This window comes from Podarcis muralis, chromosome 1 (assembly GCF_964188315.1).
Source record: "Podarcis muralis chromosome 1, rPodMur119.hap1.1, whole genome shotgun sequence".
In the NCBI taxonomy this organism is placed as follows: Eukaryota; Metazoa; Chordata; class Lepidosauria; order Squamata; family Lacertidae; genus Podarcis; species Podarcis muralis.
Genome location: NC_135655.1, coordinates 78,011,984 through 78,038,038, shown reverse-complemented (window position 1 = coordinate 78,038,038; position 26,055 = coordinate 78,011,984). Strand labels below are relative to the sequence as shown.

The 26,055-nt window shown below is 37.4% G+C and overlaps 2 protein-coding genes across 8 annotated transcripts in view; both read left to right on the top strand.

Annotated features, from left to right (window-relative positions):
- CPT1A (carnitine palmitoyltransferase 1A) overlaps positions 1–4,282 on the top strand; it is a 50,467-nt gene extending 46,185 nt beyond the window's left edge. For both annotated transcript variants that reach the window (XM_028735929.2, XM_028735941.2), the window contains exon 19: positions 1,995–4,282. In XM_028735929.2, coding sequence (XP_028591762.1) covers positions 1,995–2,081 — 87 coding nt within the window. In that variant the 3' untranslated portion in view covers positions 2,082–4,282. The remainder of the gene's footprint in view (positions 1–1,994) is intronic.
- A 574-nt stretch (positions 4,283–4,856) lies between these two features.
- TESMIN (testis expressed metallothionein like protein) lies at positions 4,857–25,907 on the top strand. Of its 6 annotated transcripts, XR_003707485.2 has the most exons (15): positions 4,857–5,500; positions 7,143–7,693; positions 8,208–8,322; positions 9,638–9,696; positions 10,349–10,510; positions 12,598–12,718; positions 15,192–15,268; positions 16,453–16,526; positions 17,433–17,504; positions 18,328–18,430; positions 19,265–19,402; positions 20,591–20,766; positions 22,145–22,527; positions 23,239–23,309; positions 24,606–25,907. XR_003707485.2 is itself a non-coding variant. In XM_028735953.2 (13 exons), exons 1-13 carry the CDS (start codon positions 5,461–5,463, stop codon positions 22,335–22,337), a joined length of 1,881 nt encoding a protein of 626 aa, XP_028591786.2. In that variant the 5' UTR covers positions 4,857–5,460; the 3' UTR covers positions 22,338–25,907. The 6 variants fall into 6 exon arrangements, 2 of the variants coding, with proteins under 2 accessions (XP_028591786.2, XP_028591808.2); XR_003707481.2 differs by having other exon boundaries at positions 23,239–25,907; XR_003707480.2 differs by having other exon boundaries at positions 22,145–23,309.
- Positions 25,908–26,055: the final 148 nt, after the last annotated feature.

The following is a 26,055-nucleotide window of genomic DNA, read 5'->3' as shown; positions in this document are numbered from 1 at the left end:
TAAGCTACATGTTTTCTAGACTATATCTGTTATGGATACTATGGTTTTCTGTTCCCGATAAATATGCAAATATTTTGCTTGTATTGAGCAGTCATCATTCATAGTTCAAGCAGTATTGTACAATTTGCTGTCCTTTGTGATGTTATATTATTTTGTTATATTTCCTCCGAAGCTTCAGAACTGGTCTGTCTTAGGAGACAGAATGTCTCAGGTTAGAAGATCCTGGAGTATGTCACAGGCTCACGTACCATGACAGTTGTTCCATCTCTCCAAACTATTGTCCAGATTGATCCAATCAGTGCTATTACAAATCTTTTTCCTTTGTCCATATATCCTCACATTATCCAAAATGTCCTTGACCTGTCTCCTTATTTGCACAGTTTCTTGCTCAACCATGTTGTTGGCTTGTCCCAGCTATCCTGGTGCAGAATGGATGCTGCTACTAACTGTAATCAGTTACGTTTACTAGAACTTCTGCATAGATTATAATGCTTCATATGTTTAGTTACATTTAGAGAAGCCTTTTCTCTGACACTTGAATTGATGTTATCTCTTTAAACCTGATGCTGTTTTTTAAAATATGCTGTGTTGCCTTGTATACAGTATCACAGGAAATTTGGATTCACTGCTGTTGGTCAAGGCACATTAATTTTCATTAGGCCTTCTTGACTTTATGGAGTTTGTGGGGACTAGAGGTCCTTTAACTTTCTGCACAAATGCAGTCCCATCCTTCCACAAATTAAACTATGCAACCTAGTCACAGTATGTTGCAAACAAAGAAAAGAATCAGATACAAGAAACATTTTAATCTTCTTTGTTCTTGACCACATATCAATGAGACTTCTGTCTAAGGAGCAACAAAAATTCTTCTAAGCTACTGTGGTGTTTTAGAGATACTGAATGAAAATGGTGTGTGTTAACTGGTAACACCTCCTTGTGGATCAAGCTCTGAGCAGACTGATATTGTAAAACAAATACAGCAAAGAAGTAATAGCAAACAGTTAATATCTCCCCCTCCTTCTCCTCCCCAAATATGTATCAAGAGAAGTAAATCATTCACTTGAAAACCTGCACATATAAACCCTTCCTGTGTTTGTATGGTGTGAATTACTTGATATATTTACCTGTAGACTTTGTATTGTTATCGGCAGGTTCTCATTTATAAGAAAAGAATGATTCCTACTATGTATTGCATTATATCTCCATAGTCCAATATTACTGTTAAGGTGAAACCAGTTTCTGGCATTTTTTTTTTCACCAGTAGGAAATTACATATTTATCTAAGAAATTGTTTTTTTAAAACTCATAGATGGTGGAATCCAGTGGACGTCACTTTGCTGAAAGGATCCATCAGCAGAACAGGGAGGGAGGCAATTTTTGGCAATTCCCCAACTCCCTCCAAGTCAATCAATCAAAATGTTTATTCGGCTTTACGCCCATCATGAAACACAACACAACAAAACAAATCAAAACAAATCAAATCAAAACAAATCAAATCAAATAAAACAGCGGACTCGTACAAGCCACAAGTAGTATAACACAGTTCTCAACTCACAAGGACAGATATTAGCCATTCATAAGAAAAGTTTAAGATTAAGATTAAAAAGTCTGTTCTGGAGGGTTGCGGGGGCATCTGGAGCAGATTTTTGGAATAAACAGAAAGCTGCTGGGGGCATAGCTGCCAACTTTCCCCTTTTTTAAAGGGAAATTCACTTATTCCGAATAGGATTCCTCACAAGAAAAGGGAAAGGTTGACAGCTACGGCTGGGGGGAGAGGGCAGGAATCACAAAAATTGCCTCCCTCCCCATTCTACTGATAGAAACCATCCATAATCAGAGCAGTGCACATTAGATTCTAACCAGAATATAAATATGAATTATCATATTACTCTCTCTGGTTTGTATCTATGTTATGTATGTACACACTATGAACTATATAATAATGAGAGTTCCATGTAACTAAATATGGATTTCTTACTCTGTTTATTGTTTAGAATTCCCATCGTTTCGGAAAGAACATCAAACAAGCATTGTGTGACATCCGTAACTTGTTCAGTCTTGGCAAAAATTCAACCAAGTGATTCTCTAACAGCAAGTCAACTAAACATCCTGTGTTGGCAGTGAGAACTCTTCTGATCAGTGGCTGAAAACAAGGCAGCTATGCAGCAATCCATTCAGAGTTATATAAATAAGTATTATTGGGAGAAGTTCCAACATCCATTACTACAGTTGATCAGAAGAGTTTTCTTCTCCCCAAGATATGACTGTTGGTATTCTCTGTGTTATTAGAAGAGCTGCAAACTGGCCACAAGTTAAGATGTCTAGACCTGTCCTAATTTGGTGTACATTTGATCATTTCTTACTTTAAAATCTCTCTACCTGTATTCTACAAATGAAGGGATGAAAATAGTGCATTCCAATCTCATGTCAACAAAAAACCTGACTTGAAAAGTACCTGTAGCAAACCATCAATTAATGTATCTGCTGGGGGGTTTTTTAATCAGTAAGTGACAACTTCGGGCATTCATTTTAAATAAAGGCATTTCATTAAGCTGAACATAAAATAATATTCTGGCAAACCTAATGTAATGCGCTAAGTGAAAAAAATGTTTTGTTGCTTGGAACTAAGCTTATATTGCCATAGGTCACTGATGAAATATTTGCTCTACCCGCAACTGCGACAATTGAACACACTTAAAAATATACATGCCCTAGTATTTTTCTGCGTTCTCACTTATGTTGTGAATGGGCCTGCTTTACATGTATTCCAGTACATCAAAAACAGAGGTTCTAAATGCAGGACATTATTACACTGTGGGGTGTTTTGTATTAACTTGTAAATTGTCTGCTAGATATGGAAAGTAGAGCTGCTGAACTTGGAAATAGAGTTGCTAATTCACAATAACTTATCTAGGTATATTTGGGTAAAAGTCAGCACATCTCTGTATGGTGTTGCATTTGAATGGTCCAACATGAAATTTCCTTTGGTTTTAACCTAATGAAAGCCCTTTCCTTTGAGACAGGAGTAATTTCTATGCTAGTTTTTTTTAAAAAGTTTCAATAGAACTTTTTTGTTTCAAATGGGAGATCAATATCAGTGAAAGCTGCCACATTTCATAACATTTCCCTATATTTCAGGAAAGTTAGCCATCAGATGCAAAATTTGTGGGACAATTCACAGTGCAAGCTAGTCTCAGCCTAGGTGGCACATTGTCATTTGCCTTAAGCAACTCCTGCCTTATGTGCAATCATGAAAAATTATAATGGAGAAACCTTCAATATACTTAGGTCATGGTTAAAATATGTGGTCCCAAACTCAATGTCTTAAAAATAGAAGGCATGGCAAATCATGAATAACATTACCAGAGAATTTGTAATGAGAATTACAAGGAAAATGCTATGGGGGCTCATGGCTAGCACAAAGTACACTAAAAAGCCTAAAAAATATTAACATTACAAAAATATAACAGCAAAGTCCTCTTGGCAATCTTTAAATAAAACTAAGAGTTTAGTGCAGCAATTACATCTACTTATATGAATTAGGCGATAAAAAAGATCATGCAACATGTTCAGAGATTTTAATATTCAATCTTGATGTTCCAGAACTTTTAACATTTAAAACAAATTGAGGGTGTGAGAAGGAGGTCTCCTCTGTCCTGAGATGAAGAATATTAATAATATTCTTGGTTGTTCAACATGTCGGCTTGGGTATAAAATGAAGGTCAGATGGCAATGCTCTGTAAATAAATATTAGAGTACAGAGCCCCCCACAGGAATGGGTGGAACATGTTACGTTTGATTAACTACAGTAAATAAACAAAATTTGGGGTGGGTGGTAATGAATCCTAAAATGCAGCATGGTGTCTAATCAATGTACAGCAGCAAGTTAAGAGTCAGTGTTTCGGAGCTTTGTTCATATGCTTTATATTGTCCACTGACTAATATATTAATTTTAAGGTAAATAATCTTTTTTATTAAGAGCTTACTTAGGTTTGACTCAGGTTTTAGATATTTCCAATGTAATCATAGTTAATGCATTATCAATGCAATTTTTGCATTCTTTAAGGGAATGTAATTGGCGGAGGACAACCTTTTTTTTATTGCAAGTGTTTGGAGGGTTAAGCTGTCGTGCATTTTTTATTTGACACCAAACAATTTCTAAAAAGACTTGGTTTGTATCCTCTCAGAATGTCAACTGCATGTAAATAATGTTCCATTGGTTGTAAATCTTTAAACGCACAGTAAGCATAGGTTATCCTTAATAAAGAAATTAATATTCTGATGTTTGTGATTTTATTTCATAGATGTGGGAACACATTCATTTCTATCATAGTCTTATAAATTCCAAAGAACATTCATTTCAAAAGAATTGTCAAGGATTACGTATGCTAGAAAAAAGAGTCTACTTAGATTGATCTTATACTGATTTTTAAAAGGGCTTTTGATAATGAAAAATGCAACAATATGCATGGATAGTAATGAGTAATTAATTATCTTTTTATTTATGTATTTATGTATAACCAGAAGCTTTAAGACACTGAACCTATTTCCATTTCTAATTGGAATGTGAAAACTTGCATTAGTTAGTATGCACATTTTTATTTAATATTTGTTCTCTCAGGCTTTCTATTCCATACTAACTGCATTCAGAAGTGGTACATTCCAGACTTTAAAAGCAGTGAAAAGCACTTCACCCCCTCGGTTCTTTTTCCAATGCATGGATTTAGGTATATGCTATTTAATCACAAAAGTTGGAATATTTGGAACTGAACTCATTTTCTGTGGAAGTGTTTTTTATCTTATATTTTGGAAATGTAGACCTTTTTTCCCTTTAAATTTTTTGGGGCTTGGGGGCCCTAAACTCTAGCTTTTATAGGTAAATCCGGCACTGATATTATCCGCGCATCTTCGGCGGGAATGTTCCTTATTCTGGAACTTCCCTCATGCCATTCTGTGCCTTATATTTTCACTGATCCTCAGGCGTTTTTAAGCGAACGTCCCCTTATTAAAAGAAGAGAGAAAACCAGCAAAGCCCCTAGATTCTCAGCCGCTGCCTCCAGAAAAACAGGCGCCGGCTGGGAAAGGGAAGAGGCGTTTTAACAATTGCAAATAAGTTGCCTCGTTTGCTGATTAAAGGCGGCTGTGTGATTCTTGCCCTAATATCGAAAGGGGTTGAGATTGGGAAAGAAGAGGCGGGAAGGCTGTGTTCTTTTCCCTTCAGCGCCCAGCGTGACTCCACTCCGCTCAAAGATGCGAGCGGGCCGTGTGGCTTTTGCAGGCGCGCGGAGAAGCGCTGAGGGAAAACTGCCCGGAGGGAGATCCGCCCCCCTCGGCGGGGCTGCTTAGCGGGAAGCGGCTTTCCCCGCGCGCTGGCCCTCGCGGGCGCTTCTGCGCTTAAAACTCCCCGGCCAACGGCTCCTTGGCACCCCTTCGGCGAGCGCTGCTCATAATGCAGTGCTGATGATGGAGGGGAAAAGGCGGGAATCTGCGGAGGGGGAAGGTGAGGTGGCGGGGTGTCTGGCCCGCTTCAGCCACCACGGTTTAAAAGAATGTCCGCCGCCCGCTCGAGATGGCTGCGTGAGGGCTGCTTCTTCACCTTGTATGTTGCTGCCATCAAGTTCGTCCCAAGCCTGGGACACTGGTGTTTACAATAAGCAGACATGCCAAGGATGAACAACAAGCCTTTGTGAAATAGTTGTGTACCACACACGGGGGTGTCAGACCTGCAAAGTGTGAAGCACCCCATATTCCACCATCTCTACATGGAAGCCACCCTTGGCCAGTGTTCTCAGATGTGTCAGGGCTAATAATAATAATAATAATAATAATAATAATAATAATAATAATAATAATAATATTTATTTGCCACCCATCTGACTGGGTTGCCCCAGCCACTCTGGGCAGGCAGGCTTTTCACCCACTCCTGGTGAAAAGGAGACTAAGAGCCGGGGATGAGGTGAATTCTAATCCAACAAGACCTGGAAGGCTCCAGGTTAGCCACCCCAATATGCACCATACACAATATAGAGGTGCATCCAAAGCAGCAACACAGATCTATGTTGCACTGTCACTTGAGGCGAAGTAGAGGTGTGCGATTGCTTCAGATACAAGTAAATACACCCTTAATCTGTAATGTGTGAGGTAACCACCACAACACATATTTTAAAAAAACTCCTTTGTTTCAGGTAGGCAAATGGGATATCATAGGTCAGGGTTATCCAGATGCAAACATACTATTTTGAAGTGGCACAATTGTAAAAGCTTGATCTGAAATTTTTAGAAGGTCCGTATAATAGTTTACAATAACAAAAACAAAAACACACACAAAAAAACACATTTATGCCCCTCAGCTGTACCTTTTGCTATCTCTTTATAATGTATATTAGCATCTTGCATCTAGTCTGCCAACAATACCTATTTGGTTTGCACAATAGGGTCTGTTTCTGATTTGGAACTGTATCTCAAAACTTTATATGTTTGAGTACTGAATGTAGAAATATTAAAAGGTACATTTATTATGAGTATAGTAATAGTAATGGGAAATCATTTCCCAAACTACATATGGTGATGTTTAAAAGACAAGTTCATACTAGTGTAAAAATATGTACTTTCTCATAATACATAGAAATTTCTGTCACAAACAATGGAAAAGTTCCAGGTATAGCTAAGGCAAATAGATAATTCATGTTAAAGTAACAGTGGTCTAATAAAAAAACATTTAAGCACTTCAAATGCACAGAAAAAGTTGCAACTCTATATTGATTGCTTGTTGATAGTGTTTATATGTTTGAAGATCAGACATGCACAGCAGTACTACTGAAGAAAATATAATTAAGATCGATTAAGGAAATTGGCATTTGAATTTAACCAGTACCCCCCTAGAAGGTGGTTAAAAGTGAAAACACAAGTGGATGATTCTCCATTATGCCACTGAAAGTTTACATTTCAATTGGGAATTCTAATCCATGTTAGTTACTATCTTTAAAACCAAGGGTGAGTTTGTAGTGTGGATTTGCAGAGTGCAAGAGTGAGATCTTGTGTATACACCATCCAGCATGTAAGTGATCAGTGAGCATATGCTTAGGATTGGAGTCTTATGTTGGATATAATTTGTTGCTTATTTTTGTTTGTTTATTTTGAAGCTGAAACAGCTACCAAGATGAAAATTGGCCCAGGACAAATAGATGTCTCTACAGAGATCAAATACTACCAATCTGAAAGTTTAACTGTACCTATGGAAAGTCATATAACTTTTAGTAGAATTTCAAGAATAGATAATGGACTTGTGAAGACCTTTAATTCCGAAATTCTTAGTCCAAAGAATGATTTAATTAATAAACCAGTTGAAGAAGAATTCTATTCCAGTCAAGACACCTATTTAAGTTCTAAGACTGAAGCTGCACTGAATCGCGGGAAACATACTCTGAATAGAGAAAATGAACATGCAATGTTTGAAGTTAAAATGCAGCCATGTACACAAGAGTTTTGTGATGAAGTCCTTGGAAAATATCAGAAATTACCAGAAGCGACTCTTTCAGAAGTGACAGCATGTGCATATTTACCACAATTGCAACTGTGCTCACAGAATATCAATTTTCCATCTTCCATAATGACAGAACATAGAGGTTCCATGCTATCTCTTGGCACCAGTACTGCTGATGGAGCAGTCAATACAAATGTAGAAATGATACCAGTAAGACTGCTTTTTTAAAATACCTGAATCATAATATATGAATTAATCATTACATTTTAGTTGCTTTAGATAAAAATTCAGCATCATTTAATGGAAATGTAGGGTAGCTTAGAAATATTGCATTATAATACATGGGGAATATATCATGAATGCATTTTAGTCCTAATTAGGTACATTTCTAGCTCTTCATGTCCTGAGAATGGGAACAATACTGCTGTCCCACTAACAGTGATTCCATCCCAAGGAGCAAGGTCCATCCCAAGAAGGAGAACAAACTGGACAAGACAATATTTTGGGATTTAAAATTGGCCACATACTCTGCATAGGCATTGGCTGTGTATCCCTCTCAGCCTCCTGATGGAAGACTGAGGCATGATAGGATCAATCATGGGATATAGATGATTTGTTATAGTACTATTACAGTGTATATAATTTTACATTTTAAAATATTTATTATTATTACAGCACAAATAGTTTTGTATATTAAGTTTGAACAGTATGTTTGCTTTCCTAGGTATTGAGAACAATAACTTCAACTGCAGATGCAAAGAACTGTGTTTCTTGTGACCAAATCAAAGGAATTATGAATAGTTCTACTGTGTCACAAGCCATACCAGAGTGTTCTGGTGGTGAGTGTTTTTGAAATATCCTTTCATGTTTGCATCTTTTGTTTCGTGCAGGTGGGTTTCTACTTAATATGTTTTCTGGATTGCTTATTATTATTAAAGATAAATAATTTTTACCTTTAGCTCTTTTACTAATTTAAAGGAATCAGAAATGGAGGTCTTTTGTTTACCAATTATTACATTAAAGGAAACTGTAACTTTTTGCCCTATATTTGCTGTTTATTGATTACAGTTGGAAACTTCACACTTGGCATCCAAGTTGTTTCAATTGCAACTTGTTTTCTAAAGCTTCCAGGAATGGAAGGCACTTGCAGTGCTGTTTCAGAAATGGAAATGTTCTTTGTTCTTTTAACAGCTATGTGATGGATAGAGATCCATGTTAAACCTATTCTACAATGGAAATACAATTCTGGGGAAACTTGCACCTGTTGGCATTCAGTATGTCCCCTTATTTGCATGGAGTCCCTGATTTATCTCCCCCCCCCCCCACTCCACCTGCAAAACAGGACACAATTTGCACAGGATACAAACCATATTCAAATATTATGTGTGTGTGCCCTCATGAAAATCCTATTGGCATCCTAACCATCATTTACTGAAAAGTTAACAGCCATTCACTTTAAGCCTTATTTTTTCAGTACATTACAAAGTGTAATGGGGTGCCTTCATTTTTTCCTTAGGATGTTTTTTGTTTGTTTGTTTCATTTTCAAATACTTCATATTTTCATTTGAATTTATATTCATTTGAAACTTACATTTCAAATATATTTTAAAATAATTTAAATTTTTTGTCATATAAAAAATTACTATAAAGAAATTACCCCGGTGAAACTCCTTTGAATGGATTTGAAATACAGTCGTACCTTGAATCCCAAATGCCTTGCAAGTCGAACGTTTTGGCTCCCAAATGCCGGAAACCTGGAAGTGAGTGTTCCAGTTTGCAAACGTTTTTTGGAATACAAATGTCCAATGTGGCTTCTGTAGCTTACGATTGGCTGCAGGAGCTTCTTGCAGCCAATCTGAAGCCGTGCATTGGTTTCCGAACGTTTTGGAAGTTGAACAGACTTCTGAAACACATTCCATTTTACTTCCAAGGTACCACTGTAAGGGGAAATGTGTTTGAATTGTACCTAGGAAGGTTGCCGTTTCTACTTGCTCTTCTTATTCTAAACTCAATTGCTTATACTCAACTTCAAATGTTGTTGGTTTTATGAGTTATATTGTAACAGTCGTGGGATATAAACAATAATATTCTGATTAGATTGAATATTTAACATTGTCCACATAATTTTCTCTTCAACTCCATTTTGTGTTGTAGAATCATGCAACGGTATCACTGTTTCATCTCAGGATACTGCTGCTGTTTGTGATGAGATTGTAAGTATATACTATGTTTTACTACTTGTTAGGATAATGTGAGTTGGATCCACAGTGAGTTGCATAGGCAGATGTCCCCCAAATTTTTGTCTGTTCCCCCTCCCCCACAACCTCTGCTTTGATGGTTTTGAATGGGTCAGCATAGCCAGACCCGACTTCTCTAGAAATGGATGAAGCCATTCTATGAATGAAAGTTGGGCAAAGACACTCCTCGGTACAGCTACCTCCTGAACATCCAGTTATTATGGGAAACAGGATGCCAGAGAAAAAGTACCATGGATGCATTTAGGACACAGACACAGAATTAATATCTGTATTGAATCCTTAGCATCCAATAAAATTGATTACTTGATACAACTTCTGTAATTTATTCATACTATTATTTAAATGACTCAAAGCAATGTGGAATGTAATTACCGGTATTTATTTCAGGTTATTTCCCCCCATCCTTTCTTAGTCCTTTAGATGTAAGTTGGGCTTTTAAAGATAGTGGTAATAATGACAATTTTAATTGACTATTCTATGCATCAATTTAATCATAATGTTTCCGATCAATTTAAGCAACTTTAATTATTTTTTTCAACAATAGCTTTTTAACAGTGCAATATACTGTAAGCATATCCTTTAAAATATGAAATTGATTATATTTCAGGCTGAGGTCAGAGAAGCAGTTGTTAGCATTACAGCTAATAATTCAGATGAAGCAGTTTTTCAAAATTCAAATGGTGAAGAAATCAGCCATAACCTAGCAGCTTCACAAAATGCAATGGAGGAACCTACCTGTTCACAGAGAAATTATGCCAGTCCTCAAGTGGTAACTGCTGTGTTTTTACAATATAATAACTTGCTCAGGAAAACTTTGCCAATAGTTTTTTGTTGTCTGTGTTTTTATTAGAATGAAACTGCAGGGCTCTTAGTAGAGTAGCTTCCTCTTAGTGGTGCCATGTAGGCAGTAAGAAAACAATGACCATTTTATAGTTCTGTTTATAGTCTTGACTATATGTGTATGATTAGATGCTTAATCAGAGCAGCATGGACGCGGGTGGCACTGTGGGTTAAACCACAGAGCCTAGGGCTTGCTGATCAAGTCAGCGGTTCGAATCCCTGTGACAGGGTGAGCTCCCATTGCTCATTCCCAGCTCCTGCCAACCTAGCAGTTTGAAAGCATGTCAAAGTGCAAGTAGATAAATAGTTACCGCTCCGGCGGGAAGGTAAACAGTGTTTCCATGCGCTGCTCTGGTTCACCAGAAGCGGCTTAGTCATGCTGGCCACATGACACAGAAGCTGTATACCGGCTCCCTCAGCCAATAAAGCGAGATGAGCGCCACAACACCAGAGTCGGTCATGACTGGACCTAATGATCAGGGGTCCCTTTACCCATATGTGTATGATTAGTTGCTTCTTCAGAGCAGCATTATGGACTGTTATCTACTTTACCTAATCTATCCTTCCCACCCAATATATTTCCTTGGCTTTGTTCCAAGTTCTTTTTCTCATCAACTGTTTCTGCTATATTACATTTTTAATTATTTAATGCACAATCCTAAGCAAGCTTACTCAGAAGCAAGATCCTCTAAGTTCAGTAATAGTTCAACTGTCTTAGGCATTGGTTACTTAGGTCCTTTCAAATCTGGCTTCCAGGCAAGGTTTGGAATGGAGAACACTTCCCTGGATGACATGCCAGGGAATACTTCAGTACCATTGGCTTTTGTATCCTTCTAAAGCAAATCACTAGGGTAGGACTTAGAGGCACAGTATGTTGTGTTTCTGCTCCATTCTGGGATAATGGATTCAGAATGCACTGCTGGGGGGGGGGGACTTCTATTCTACCCCTTGGCTGCTGGCTTCAACTTCTATCTTGTCTGTATGATTGTTAGCATTAGTTTAAAACTACTGGTATAAGCCATCTGACGGTTTAGACTTCAGTGTAATCAGTATGCTAATGGCATTAGTATGCTGATGACACACAGCTCTACCTCTATTTTCCTTAACTTAATCACAGGGAGGTAGTGGCAGTTATGAATGTGAAGGTTATTTTTTGGATTATGAAGGCAAAGAACCTGATGAAGTGCAGGGGTGCCAACTTGAATAATATATTGGGCAGGTAAGCCCCACCCCACATAATCCATCACATGACATGATGCATGCACACCATTTGAATGGCAATACCCCTCAACTTTGGGGGGCCTCCCCCTTAAATATTTTATGGGGGACGAAGCCCCCTCGGTCCCTCAGGTTGGCTTCTATTATAAAGTGGAAGTCCTGTTGGCTGAGAAATCTGCTCAGCTGGGTGGTGTGCAGCTGGTTTTGGGTGGAGGATGCACTCCCCCGAAGCAGGAGTGGATAACTTTGTTCAGCCCAAGTGTCACATTCCCTAGTGAACAACCATCAAAGGGCCAAATGCCAGTGGTGGGTGGGGCAATGGATGTTAATCTTATCTTTGTGCAAACTAGAGGCTTGCCACACAAATGACAGAGCTATATCTCCATCCAGACAAGCAAGAGGCATTGTTACAGTTCAATGACATATTCAAGGTGGGGATGGGGACAGAAACCTGGAGGATGGAATGAAGCAAGACCTGTGAGGTGTGTGGTCTGGGGAAGAGCCATGGCCAGAGGTTCCCAAGGGCTATAAAGTGAAGTATAGGGGCCGCATTTGGCCCCCAGCCTGAGGTTCTCCAGCCTAGCCCAGCCCTGACAATTATGATATAAATGTATTTGTGGAATGCCCTCCTGCAGGAAGTATATATGGATCCTTCACTGCTGATTTTTAAGAAAAATCTTAATACTTTTAATTAAATACTTTTATTATGTTGTATATTGATTAAGTTTTGATGCTCATTTTAAGGAATGTAATATGGGTTTTAATCTGATTATTTTTGTTGTTGATTATGCAATTCAGATCATCTGCCAGTTGAAGGGTGGTACTCATATACTTTGTATAAACAATACAGACACAAGAGAATTAAAAGCAGTTCATTTGGTCCCCCAGTATCAAGACCAGCCTAAGTATCCTCAGACAGGTATTGAAATTTTGGGAAATATGAACAACATATATAATTAATGAAAATAACAGAACAAAATGCATTGTATTAGGGAAATCTGATTGTGAACATTCCCTTCACTAACTTCACCAAGGGATGTGCAGAATATGCTGAATAATCTTGCCACCCAACCATGGAATGCTCAGGTGCCTTGTCTCATTGTTTTATTTATTGCCAATATAGATCCTGTCTATATACTTTCAGCAAGCTTCATCATAGACAATATCCAGATGACCTCTGTAAAACTCAAATATTCATAATCCATAGGGCAATTTTCTGGGGAAAGCACCACGTTTTCTAAATTATAAAATATAATGCTCTCAACATTGGGAAAATGCAGTATTCCCATAACAGAAACATGGAGTTAGGGGAGATGTCTAGACTGAGCTCAACAGTTTAGGAACAAAATAAGGACTTGGGCTACCATGGAATCTTAAGCGTAGAAAGGCTCCTAGTAAATTGTGTATGCTTGCAAGGGGGAGTTCTGTCTGCATTTACCCAAACCATCCACATGATGTCACTGTTCAATCAACTATAAAGGAATCTGATAATTTTAATAGATCAATATAGTAATGATAATATTTCAATAAGCATTCTTTTCACATATTGTTATATAGCAATCACTGTCTCTGAATGATGACAAAGATAAAATCTGAGAAGAAGGAGTCTTTTTTAGGCTTCTTCTCAAAATCTTGATTGTAAAAAAATTAATAATTGTACATATTTAAATTGCACTCAGACAATTTCTCCTCAAACCAACTGCAATTGTAGTAATACAGTACATTTTAAAAATTTGGGCCTGAGACCAACAGTGCAATCTTATGCATGTCTACTCAGAAGTAAGACCCATCGAATAGTAGTTCACTGAGCATTCAGACCAGAATTTTTTTTTTCATACAAGTTGTTATTAACACACAAGGAGGAAGTGCAGTCCACATCATAAGACTTACAACTCTTTTCTATCTGTTTAAAGTACAAAGAAGCAAAAGCTTTTCTAAGACTAGACTTGCATTGCCAAATAGAAACATTTTCAGTTATTGTTGCACCCATTTTTCATTATTGGAAGGGTTTTTTTTTTATTTTTATTTTTACCTTTAAAATTTTGGCAATTACTGTTGTACCCATACACGTGGACACCTTTAGCTTTTTAGAAGAAGCTACCGTATTTTTCACTCTATAAGATGCACCAGACCACAAGACGCACCTAGTTTTTGGAGGAGGAAAACAAGAAAAAAAAATATTCTGAATCTCAGAAGCCAGAACAGCAAGAGGGATCACTGCGCAGTGAAAGCAGCAATCCCTCTTGCTGTTCTGGCTTCTGTGATAGCTGCACAGCCTGCATTCGCTGCATAAGACGCACACACATTTCCCCTTTTTAGGAGGGAAAAAGTGAGTCTTATAGAGCAAAAAATACAGTAAGCCCAGCCCTTTCATTATTCTCCAAACCACTATTTCAAAATAAACTCACTCTTTGCGGGACCCAATTCTTAGCATAGGGCACATATTTTTTGAGCTGGGGGAAGAGGATTAGATTTGCACAAAATTATATAAATGTATAAAACGAAGCCTGATAGTCATGAACATGGAAGTGCATGCGAAAGTGAAATGTGCAAAGATATGTGTTGGGACAGCTAGCTGGAGATGCTTTAGAAACAACCCCATAAGGTTGGCCTCCCAACTGCTGATGTTCCTACTTAGTGAACATAAGCTGCTTTATGCCATCAAGCCACTGGTTCATATATCTCAATATATTGCAGCAGCAATCCTGCCTTTCAGGCAGTCTCTCCAATTTGTATTTGGAAACATCAGGAGTTGAACATGTATATTTTGCATGAAAAACATGGCTTTACAAGTAAACTACCACCACCCTGGGCTTCTGGAGCGTCTTGTGTGTGTTTTTGCCCTCTGTAGGATCCTTTCTTATTATAGTTGCGTGAAATACCAGTAAATGCAGTTTGGTTTGGAAAGATAAATATATGGAAAATGTCAAACTTCTTTAGCATAGTTAAAAACTTAATTATTTCCAAGTTTTATTTATGTAACTGTTTACATCTATTAGTTCCTCTGAAATGTACAGTGGTGCCCCGCAAGACGAATGCCTCGCAAGACGGAAAACCCTATGGGCTTGCTTCGCAAGACGAAAACGTCTTGCAAGTCTTGCGTTTTTTTTCTCGCTCCCCCCCCCTTTTTCTAAGCCGCTAAGCCGCTAATAGCCTTTTAGCAGCTAAGCCGCTAAGCCTTTAATAGCCACTAAGCCGCTAAACCGCTAATAGCGCTAATCCGCTTAGCCGCTAATAGGGTTGCTTCGCAAGACGAAAAAACTGCTAGACGAAGAGAATCGCGGAACGGATTCTTTTCGTCTTGCGAGGCACCACTGTACATCATTTATCCAAATATGTATTTGTTTAAATCTATACATTGCACTAACCTAAATGAAATATTTTTTTATTAGATGCAAGTAATTCTGTAACATCTGTACTGGGACAGTTTTTACCAGTTGGAGGTAAACTGAATGTCTGTGCACAAGAGGTAAATGTTACTTTTGCCCTCAGATAAGAGTTTTTAATTTGACATTCTCAAACTGCATATCATGCGTCTTTCTCTGTCTACCAAGGGATATGCTGATTGTGCATATGTTTTAGTACCCAACCATTGCCTGCTTTGATGCCTTGTCTCATGTTTCTGCTTTGTTGCTACAGGCAGGCCTTGTTAGAATGGGCCATATTCAACAAACCTGTTGTGCTAGTGGAAGCTGTTGCAAGGATTCCTGATAGCGCAGCAGGAATTCTGCCCCTCTCTTCCCTCTGTGCTCCCCAAATCTCCTCTGGAGGGTTGGGGGGTGTTATGAGGCATGCATCTGAACCCACATGCCTTACCACCACACACATGGCCTCAATGTACAGCTCAGGGGATTGGAACCTTTTGCATGGAAGGAGTGCATGTGTCCATTAAAAATGGGTGTATAGCTTTAACCCTTATACCTAATAAATAACTAATCATACCAGGAAGTAGAGAGAGATTGGTCTATTTCACAAAAATGAAGAGACGGAGTTAGGGTTGCCATACATCTGGAATTTCCCAGAGACACCTGGAATACTGTGGTTGAAAAAACAACAACTTTTGTGTCCAGATTTTCACTTTTTGAAATATGGCAACCCTAATATAGATGCTGCTTCAGACAGCACAGTTATACACAAGCATTTAATACATTCATTAGGTATACACAAACCTTAGATCTAAAGAATAAAAGTCTGTTACTAATCCAAAGCCTGCAGGGTATGTGTAACAATGTGCCACAGACCCACAATAAAAAGAAGACTATATTGGGAGAGAGAAAGATACCTGATCTGGAAACAAGCAGATTGCAAAATCAAGGATGGAGATCTGTGTCTCCTGTGAGAATTATTAGGAGCAACAAGGTAGTCTTTTTTCTTGTACTAGTGCTCCAAAATTTGGAGCTGGTCCCAGTCAGCAACATGAAAATAGTGTCAACACTTAAGAGTATAAGTTAAAGGCAAATATCAATCCTAAAATACCATTTTTCCTAAAGTATATTTCACTTTTCCATGACTTGTTCTAACATTGATGAAGGTGATTTATAAATATTTTATCTTGATTATTTAATCTATTTTTATAATATTTTTGTTTTTTAAATGTATATAAAAAGTTGACAACTAAATGCAAATGGAATATCTGGTTTGTATTTTGAACAGCTTGATAATGGATCCATATATACATGCCATTCAGATAAAAATCTTCAAGAGCCAACAAAACTGACCTTAGTTGGGTAAGACAGTAATAGATATATATATATATTTGTTAATATCTTTAATAATGACATGGTATTTATACAAATCCCTACAATACTGAAAAGCTCTATACCCTAGTCAGGCTAGCTTTGTCTGTTACCTCCAGATTTCAGATCTAATTGGTAACTGTTAAATATTATTTGTCTTTGTAAAACTACTCACACTCCACTAATGGTGTTACTATTTAAAATATTCAAATCTGTTGATTGTGTGGAGTAGGTGTACTTAATTGGTGTTATCAAAATGATGAGATTTGACCCTAAATTTATAAATAAAATATAACAAGTATATAGTGATTGATAAAGTGATAATAAATAATCTTGATTTTAATCACATTAGTCCACAGTTGGGGATGAAGCAAGGCTATCAACATTCTCCTCTTTTGTTTGTTTTGGCCATTGAACCCTTGGCACAACATATTCAGCATAATCCTGAGGAGGTGGTGATGGGAAATGGTCCTTCTGTTGACTTATATCCAGGTCCTACCTAGGTTGATTTCCTGCTCCTTCAGAAGCCTCCCATCCCATCCTACTTTGTTAGGAGGGGCTCCAGCCCACCAGAGCCATTGGGAGCTGCAGTGGGGGAGGAAGGATAACTTCAGTTTATTTTAGGACCCAATGCATTATGTTTCCCTCTGTATAACAGAAGATTGAATGAGGATTTGTTCAAGAGATTCATTACCCTTACAGCAAGTGATGTGGAGGACTTGAGGTAGCAAAACAAGGTTCTGTGAATGGAGTCATAGTTAGGAGTCCCATTTTTCACGCTTTTTCACCAGTAAATGGGTGTAATCTCTAATAATCTTCCCAAGACATTCAATATATAATTTTTAATTATATATCTAATAATGTGCTTCTTTTTTAAAAAAAATTTGAAATGCCTAGGTTACCTTGCAGCTCCTGGGATACAAAGTCAAAAAAGCCATGCAACTGCACTAAATCACAGTGTCTCAAATTGTAAGTAAACGAAATATTGAAGTATCCATTCTTAGTGTAAAAAAACTCCAAATGTAATTAATTTATTCCTGCCATATGTATTAAACTGAAGCCACGGCAGTAAGCAGGACTTTGATATAGAACAGGATATTAATTTACCACATCTGAAGCTGCATTTTTCTCTTCTTTTTATGCACAGTGCTTAGCCTGATGCATACAAAGTAATGCCTGGAAGATACACTTCTGGAAGCATGTTGAAAAATAAGGCAGCACAAAAAAAATAGATACCATGACAAAATAAGTGTATCTCTAGTTGTTCATAGTACTATATAAAGATAATATAGAAAATAGAGGTTCTGAGCCATTATGTTCCTTGCTTTCTTCTAACATTGTAAGAGTAATTTTTTTAAAAAAAAATGCTTTTATATACAAAATGCATGTTGAAAATGTATCAGCCTTTTTTATCTGATATTCATTCATTTTCCTCTGCCACTCTTTAGTAGGTATCTTGAGTAAAGGTTCATGTAAATGTTTACATACGGAATGGGAAGATTACTTAATTACTTGCATTAAATAAGACATAAATAATGCTGTTTTAGAATAAAAAGGAGACAGAAAATATCTAGAAGGGAAACTAAAGAGAATGGGATCAGCAATCTCCCATTGTAAGCACTTGCATGAAATGTTGGTTGCTGGATTGGTTGCAATCTTCAGAACGCCAAAAAATTGGGGACAGAGAAAAACAAAATCATAGAATGCACAGATAACCGCATGACTACATGAACCATCCTTGAAAATGATGAACTATAAAATGTATTTCATCTGCTGCCTTTGTTAAACACAGATACTGTGATTGCTTTGCCAATGGTGATTTCTGCAGTAACTGCAACTGCAATAATTGTTATAACAATCCACAACATGAACTAGAGAGGATTAAGGCAATTAAGGTAATGCAAGTATTATTATCTACTTTTTATTATATCTCCTGTGTTAATTACTGTCCTGTTTCCTAACAAGAGACGAAGGAGAAATCTCCTCAGCAAGGGCTAAAAAGCTGGCAGTCCTCCTAGAGCAGGGGTCAGCAAACTTTTTCAGCAGTGGACCAGTCCACTGTTCCTCAGACCTTTTGGGGGGCTGGACTATATTTTGGAAAAAAAATGAATGAATTCCTATGCCCCACAAATAACCCAGAGATGCATTTTAAATAAAAGTACACATTCTACTCATGTAAAAACACACTGATTCCCAGACCGTCTGCAGGCTGGATTTAGAAGGCGATTGGGCCAGATCCGGCCCCTGGGCCTTAGTTTGCCTACCCATGTCCTAGAGATACATGGAAGGGACCTCTTTACCATAGCCATACTTTTAGATTAGGGTTGGCTGAGCAATGCACAGAGCTGATGGGCCAAAGACTAGAAGATTGATAGAAATGTCCCCACAAGCCTCTGAGTTCATTTAAGTATCTAATGTGTACATGATGGGAAAGAGTGTGTGGTTTTGAGATTTGCTTGACATTTTTATTGGAAGGACTGTACCCTAGTAGCTCTAGCAGAATAGCCTCCACAGATGACAACATACAGTGCTGTGAGTACATCTTGTCTCATGTTAATGGGTGGACCATATAAACAAGAACTTCCTTGATTGCTACCACCTGTAAAAAATAATTAATATGCCTTCAGAAAAGCATAGTTTAGAAATAAAGTAAGCTATAAAAAGGTAAAAAAATTATTTTTTTTTCAATTTGAACGTCTTTTATATAAATAAAAAAATATTTATTTTAGGCTTGTCTTGACCGAAATCCAGAAGCTTTCCTGCCAAAGATTGGAAAAGGGAAACTAGGAGATATCAAGCCCAGACATAATAAAGGATGTAATTGTAAGCGGTCAGGGTGCCTAAAAAATTACTGTGAATGCTTTGAGGTTTGTTCAATGAAATTTTCTAATTCTGCTTTATAAAAATGTGTAACAGTGGTGGGATTCATCCAGTAAAATTAGAAACTTTATCTGAGAGGAAACTCCCAGAGAGTGTGCTCCACATGGAAAACTGCAGGCTCTAGCATCAGGTGCAAAGTTTAAAAGCAGCTAGACTATTGGGTGGCCACCTGCAAAAAAATACAGGGCTTTTGTATCTTTACAGCAGGTGAAACTTTTATTCTACATCTACACAATTATTAAAGGTACAAGAGCCCTGTCTTTTGCATCTGCACTAGAAGAAAGGTAAATGGAAATATGCTGGCAAAATGAAGAAAGCATTTCCTATTCCGCCATGCAGGTATGATATATTTTACAAAGCAGTATGTGAGGGTTGTACAAGAAACCAAAGATGCTTCTTTGATGGTTGAAGTGATGAGTACCAGTAAATCTTATTTATTTTTTAGTTATTCAACAAAATCTGTATCCCTCTTAACTGTAAATACTGTACAACTCAACAGTTTACAAAGAATACAAAATGCACATTCAATTTGTCAATGAAATCAACTTTAGGAGAACCCAGAAAAAGGTCCTTTCTTATGACACCTGAAGATAAATGTGATACATATGAGTATTAAAGGTAGGAGCAGCAAATCCAAGACAGATATTAAGAGCAGATTCATGGATGAGTCCCATACAATACTTTTATAGGTCAAACCCAGTGCTTCAAATTGTTTCTGGAAACAAGTTTGATACTTGAATTGTGCTTATGGAAATAATTAAGCTTTTTTGTTGTTGTTAATGCTAGCCAGTGTCAGTCAACTAACTGACATTTCTTAGTATTCTTCAAAGTGAACTCCACATGCAACTAGGAGTAGTGAAATATAGTTTATCACACTATAATATTCTTTGTAGCAATTACCAATGATCTTGGAAGCATACTTCCAAGGAATCACACACAGGTGGAATCTACACACATAAAAACTGTTCTGAAAATGTTTTTTAAAAAATCATTAAAAAAAACCACATTGAATTTTCCATAACTCACCATTGCCATCTAGTGTCACATTGCACATTGCACTTAAAACGTTTTATTTGTTTCTGTATGGCTGAGTCCTTGTATTGTAGCACAGCCAGATCTTATATTATTTAATAGTATTGAGTGATTTATGAATTAGAACATTTTGCATTTTCTAGGCTAAAATCATGTGTTCATCTATCTGCAAGTGTGTTGGTTGCAAAAATTATGAAGAAAGCCCAGATCGAAAAACACTAATGAATATACCAAACTATATGGAAATTAAAAGTTATGAAGGAAATGACTCTGTATCATTTTCTAATTTTGAAATATTATCAAAAAGCAGAAAAGACAGGTAAATATTAAGGATTACCTATGTGATGTCCACTTTTTATCTAAGATATGTATATTAAAATAGCAAACTGTTTTATATGCCTTAGCACTGATTTTAAACATATATGTAACGGCCTAGTTGTCTGTCCCTCTCAACCTTTGCTTTCTCCTTTCTAGACGCTCCATCTTACATATGGTTATTCTGTCAGAGCTTAGTAACTTGTTTCAGCTACACAGGTTACTGCTGAGGTGAAGGTTGTAGCACTGACTCTTTGGTACCAATATATGTTTGGTGTGTTTGTTTTTGAAGCTGAGTAAGCAACATATGCTTTAATTTCAGGCAGTCAAATGTGTGTAGCTGGCAAGTTGGCAGCTTTGCTAAAATTGTGGTAGCAGGCTTGTAGACAAGCCTTCAAAAACTTCAGTGTACAGCAGATTTTTATTTACCAATGATGTACACCAGCAAGGGAAGCACTGCAGCAGGGCTTTTTAAAAACCTATTGAAATGGACAGAGTAGTTTATTTGGGAATGAAAGTGTCATGCTTGGTATACAGTATAAGGAATATTTTTTAACAGCTCATTTACTGTTGATGTATGTTGCCTGTCTAAAGGCTGACCTACACATTTGGCAGCAACCTAGCTCTGCTGCTGGCACCACCAGCACTGCCACCCACTGCTATGCTTCATGAGCTCTTGTGAGATTTTGGCAAGGAATCACTGGAAATTAGCGGTGCAGGTGGCGGGGTGGGTGGGGCACACGTCGTGGCACCACCTCAGGGGCTTCTGCCTGAGGCGGCTGCTTTATCCTGCTATTGCATTGGTGGGAGAGGCTGGTAGCTTTGTGAATCTAGGTTGTTTCCAAAGAGTTGAAAAGTAGCCTAAGTAGGGCATGATTTGCAGTGAAGAAATGGGAGGTGAGGATGAGTGCTTAATCTTTTGCCTGCCTTTTGCTTCTGCCCTGCACCTCAACTCTCTGGTTGCTTTTCCTTCCAGGATTCTAACCAAAGAAAAGTGACTGGGAGGAGGAAGTTGCTTGGGAAAATGAAGCACTGTTAAATAGACAATAATTCAACAGATTAAGCCTTTTGTAATGAGGAAATAAAATTTGGGGGGAAACACTACCTGCTGACTTTGAGACATTATTAGTTGTAGGTAGCCCTTTATTTATTTCAGTCCCTCCACACACTTGCAAAAGAAAAAATAAGAATGCATATGGGACAAAGCATATGCAAATTTGTGCCCTTTCCTGGATTTGAAGGCCAAATGCAAAAAAGTGTACCTGGCACAGAAAATCGTGTTTGAAAACCCTGAAAAGTTCAGTCATGAGTAAATTGGTGACTTATCTTTTTCATTAATTTACTTATTTTAAAAGTATATATTGGTTTTTTTGTTCCAATAGGCAGTCTAGTACGTGTATATCATGGGAAGTGGTTGAGGCAACATGTGCCTGTCTTCTTGCTCAAGCTGAAGAGGCAGAAAAAGAAGCTTACTCTATTTGCCTAGCAGAACAAATGATCTTAGAAGAATTTGGAAGATGCTTATCACAGATTCTGCACTCTGAATTTAAATCCAAAGGGCTGAAAGTTGAATAATCTGCTCTGGATACAAATGCACAATGAACTGCAGTAATGCTTGAAATAACCTTTGGTGTTGATAATATTGATAAAAAACAATTTACCATTCTTATTCTCATATCATTGCTATTTTTTATTTCCATATAATGCTAGTAGTGGCCAGGATGGAGCTGCATTGCTTACCTGGCTTCCCAAGCCAAAGGTCATTGTAAGTAACCAAGAGGGGGAGTAGGGTGGCAGTAGGAAGGTCAACATGGTGCAGGTTAATATTCCAGATTAACAGTATAATTAAAAGCATGTAAACTAAATTATTTTGGTTTATAAATTAAAATTTCTCATCTTTCTGCTACTATAGGCTCAAATAGATTAACAAACACAGATTTAGATGTATTCCAGATAACTGGCTTGTGGAACACACATTATATAATTTCTAAATTACTCTGAATTAAATTTGATTAGATGCAAGCTCAATACGTGAAAATAATTCCTAGTTAAAATATTTTTGTTTGAGTCAAGGACACTCACTCAAAACTTCCCTCCAAGTTTAATCATTTCACAGATTTAAATGAAAATTAGCCTGATTAACGGTGCCGTAAAAATGGGAGTGCCTCAGATGTAATTTGGTTTCTATTTATCTTAGTGTTGAATTGTTTTAAAAGATTGCTTTTCATTTACTGTACTTTACTAGTTTTGTAACGAGGAAAACTGCTAGAAATTTTAGCTAATGCAACCCTTTATTAAGAATTTTTTCTTGTGCTAAAAGAGAAACATGCAGTACATGTGAAAGTAAAACATTGAATTCATGACATTTGTGTCACAATCCGAATGATTTGCACCTCTGCGTAGCAAAACTTGCATTAAAGTTGATGTTTAGTAAATATATATCCTTTAAAAAGTTTTTAAAATTTTTGTTTTCAAGGAACAATTCAGAAGCTACTTAATACTGGTACAGCCGCATAAAGGACAAGCCTACTGTACTATGCACCACTGGTAATAGTTCATTTCAGTTAGTTTACATGCAGTGCAGTCCTATGCCTGTCTGTTCAGGCAAGTAAGGGTGTGTAATACTGCAGCTTTAACCTTTTGATATTGCTACAGAGCAGAGCAATTTGTTCACAATAGTTATGGAATCCTTAGCTGAACTCTATTTTAATTGCTTATTCATTGCTTTTCATTTTATATGAGCCTTCTGAAAATTTCTCCCAATACCTGCATGGCATCACAAAACTTATTTTATAGCCTGTTGAGGTTTAAGGAAACCCAGACAGATGAGGACAGTAATGTCTTATTTTACAAGTGTGGATGAGATAAGATTTCTCACTTTCTAATCATTTACTTAGGCTTCTGTGCTTCTTACTATTTATATTAATAGTACCTTTTAAGATTGTGCTAAATGAATGAACACCTTCACATCCCAGAAACTATCACAGAGGCAAGTAAGTATATAATTTAGCTGTGAGTTTGCAGTTAATCGGTGTAATCAGTTCTCCAACTGATTGCAAACAGCACTTACTCAGGTACTGCTGAGGATTGCAATATTGAAGATCAGCATGGAATAAAAATATACAGTGGTGCCTCGCAAGACGAAATTAATTCGTTCCGCAAGTTTTTTCGTCTTGAGATTTTTTTCGTCTTGCGAAGCACGGTTTCGGGAAAGTTTTGGAAAAGCTTCAAAAATCACCAAAGTCTTAAAAAACCTCATAAAAGGCTACCACACCACGTGCTATGAGTTGCTCCTCGAAGTCAAGTCGCAACTGTATTAACGGTGTTAAGAAAAAGGAAACAAACTTGCAAGACGTTTCTGTCTTGCGAAGCAAGCCCATAGGGAAAATCGTCTTGCGAAGCAACTCAAAAAACCAAAAACCCTTTCGTCTTGCGAGTTTTTTGTCTTGCGAGGCATTCGTCTTGCGAGGTACCACTGTATGTAGTTTGTGAACAATTTGTCATGCTTGAATACCTAAACTACTCTAGCCTTGTAAACTATTCAAGCAAATAGCATATAGCTATCACTCATACTTGTTACTCCATTATAACATATTTCATCACCACCCATGTGCTCTGTGTTGTCAGCATCATTTACATTTTGCATGATACAGTGTAAAAACAGCCACAATTAACCCTGTCCAGCGATTAACCCTGCCCAGTACAAAGTACAAACATGTATTCAACCTACTAAATCCTGCCTCAGTGTCTCATGAGTCAATGGAGGTGATGTTGAATTTTATGTAAGATAAGAAACAAAATGATTTTTCTCAGAAGTCATTATCCTCCCTTTGTTTCTCTTAGTTACCAACTACCTCTTCATAAGTATGTGGTTCAACTTACCTCATTTCCTGATGTCATTATCTTGTCCAGTATTGGCCTGCTGGTGCCTGGTGAATGATAGGGAAATGTTCCAAACCTGTTCCATGGGAGTCAGCCAGTGTTGAACTTTGCTGTGGTGCGAGCCAAGCAAGCAAGGTCTCACTGGGGGACCAGGGTGCAGATTCCAAGCAGACAGATACTGACAGCTTTTTCCCATGAGCCCATCACACAGAGAAGATACTGGGCAAAACCTTGCCCAATATTTTGCTGCAATCTATGGGTCACAGTGCCGCCGGGCAAAGGCACCCCGTGCTTATTGGGCACAGAAAGGGGCATCTGAAAGTGACACTTATAATGCTGTTTGAAAGATGTTGGTCCTTGTGACTCTATTGGCCTTACTCTTTTTTTACTGCAGTTTTGCTGTCTGTAAAATGGACATATTTGGTTGTTTAAATTTCATAAAGATGATTGATTGTACAATGCTAGCATATGAGATCTTGATTTTAAGAGACCCCACTGTAATGCAAACAAAACACTATTCTTTTAGGGTGATAAAAGACATGTGGATTAGTCCTGAAAAGCCAAACACTACCCTGAGAGCACATATCAAAATAATGCTTTTCATGAATCTTAATTACGGGATAGCAAAAATCTACATTATATTATCCACTTCAGATACAAATGTGACTCACTATTCAATTACTACAATCAGTACTCATTTAGGAGCAACTCTAACACACTGTCTCTTTGTGAACCATTTTTGTCAGAGTAATTACATTAGTAATAGCTGATTACACAGCAGTCTTATGTTCCTATGAAATTAACGTAATTACAGCAGCTACAAACACATCTGTCTATATTACACTCTAATAAGAAAACTAGTCAGAAGGCGTGCTATGTTTACAATGTATTTAAAGCTAAAGATCACTGTGGTAAAATTATATTGTTAAGGGAAAGTTTTGGAGAGCTAGGAAGAACTTGCATCGGGTGATATATGTATTCCACAGAACAAATGGATTTTAAACAAAAAACTCTTATCTCTCACTGAATGGGGCAAAAAAAAAGTGTATTAACTTTTTTAAAAATTACAAAATGCTTCCCATGTACTTTTATTACCAATATTTTTGATAATGGTATTCTGCAGTATATAAATTACTAGAATATGTAGACTGTCCAGGGGATCCTGTGTGGGTCAAAGACTTTTGCAGGAAGTCCAGAAGTTGTCTGGTTCCCTGTTACCATGAATGAAATGACAATAACACTGTTGAAGTAGGTAGAACGGTCAGGAGACAGGGACGCGGACTTATAAAAAATATTGGGGGGGCCCGGGAAAGCTCATGAATAATAAATAAGCTCATGAATATGCAAATAAAGTGGCACCGCCTCCTCGTGAGCGAATAGGGGAGAGCGTGCTGCGCCTATTAATCAGCTC

Coding starts and splice junctions, on each gene's coding strand:
- TESMIN (XM_028735953.2), top strand. CDS start 5,461: ATGATGGAGGGGAAAAGGCGGGAATCTGCGGAGGGGGAAG. Junction 17,505..18,327: donor AAATCACAGTGTCTCAAATT/GTAAGTAAACGA, acceptor TGTTAAACACAG/ATACTGTGATTGCTTTGCCA. Junction 18,431..19,264: donor AGAGGATTAAGGCAATTAAG/GTAATGCAAGTA, acceptor TATTTATTTTAG/GCTTGTCTTGACCGAAATCC.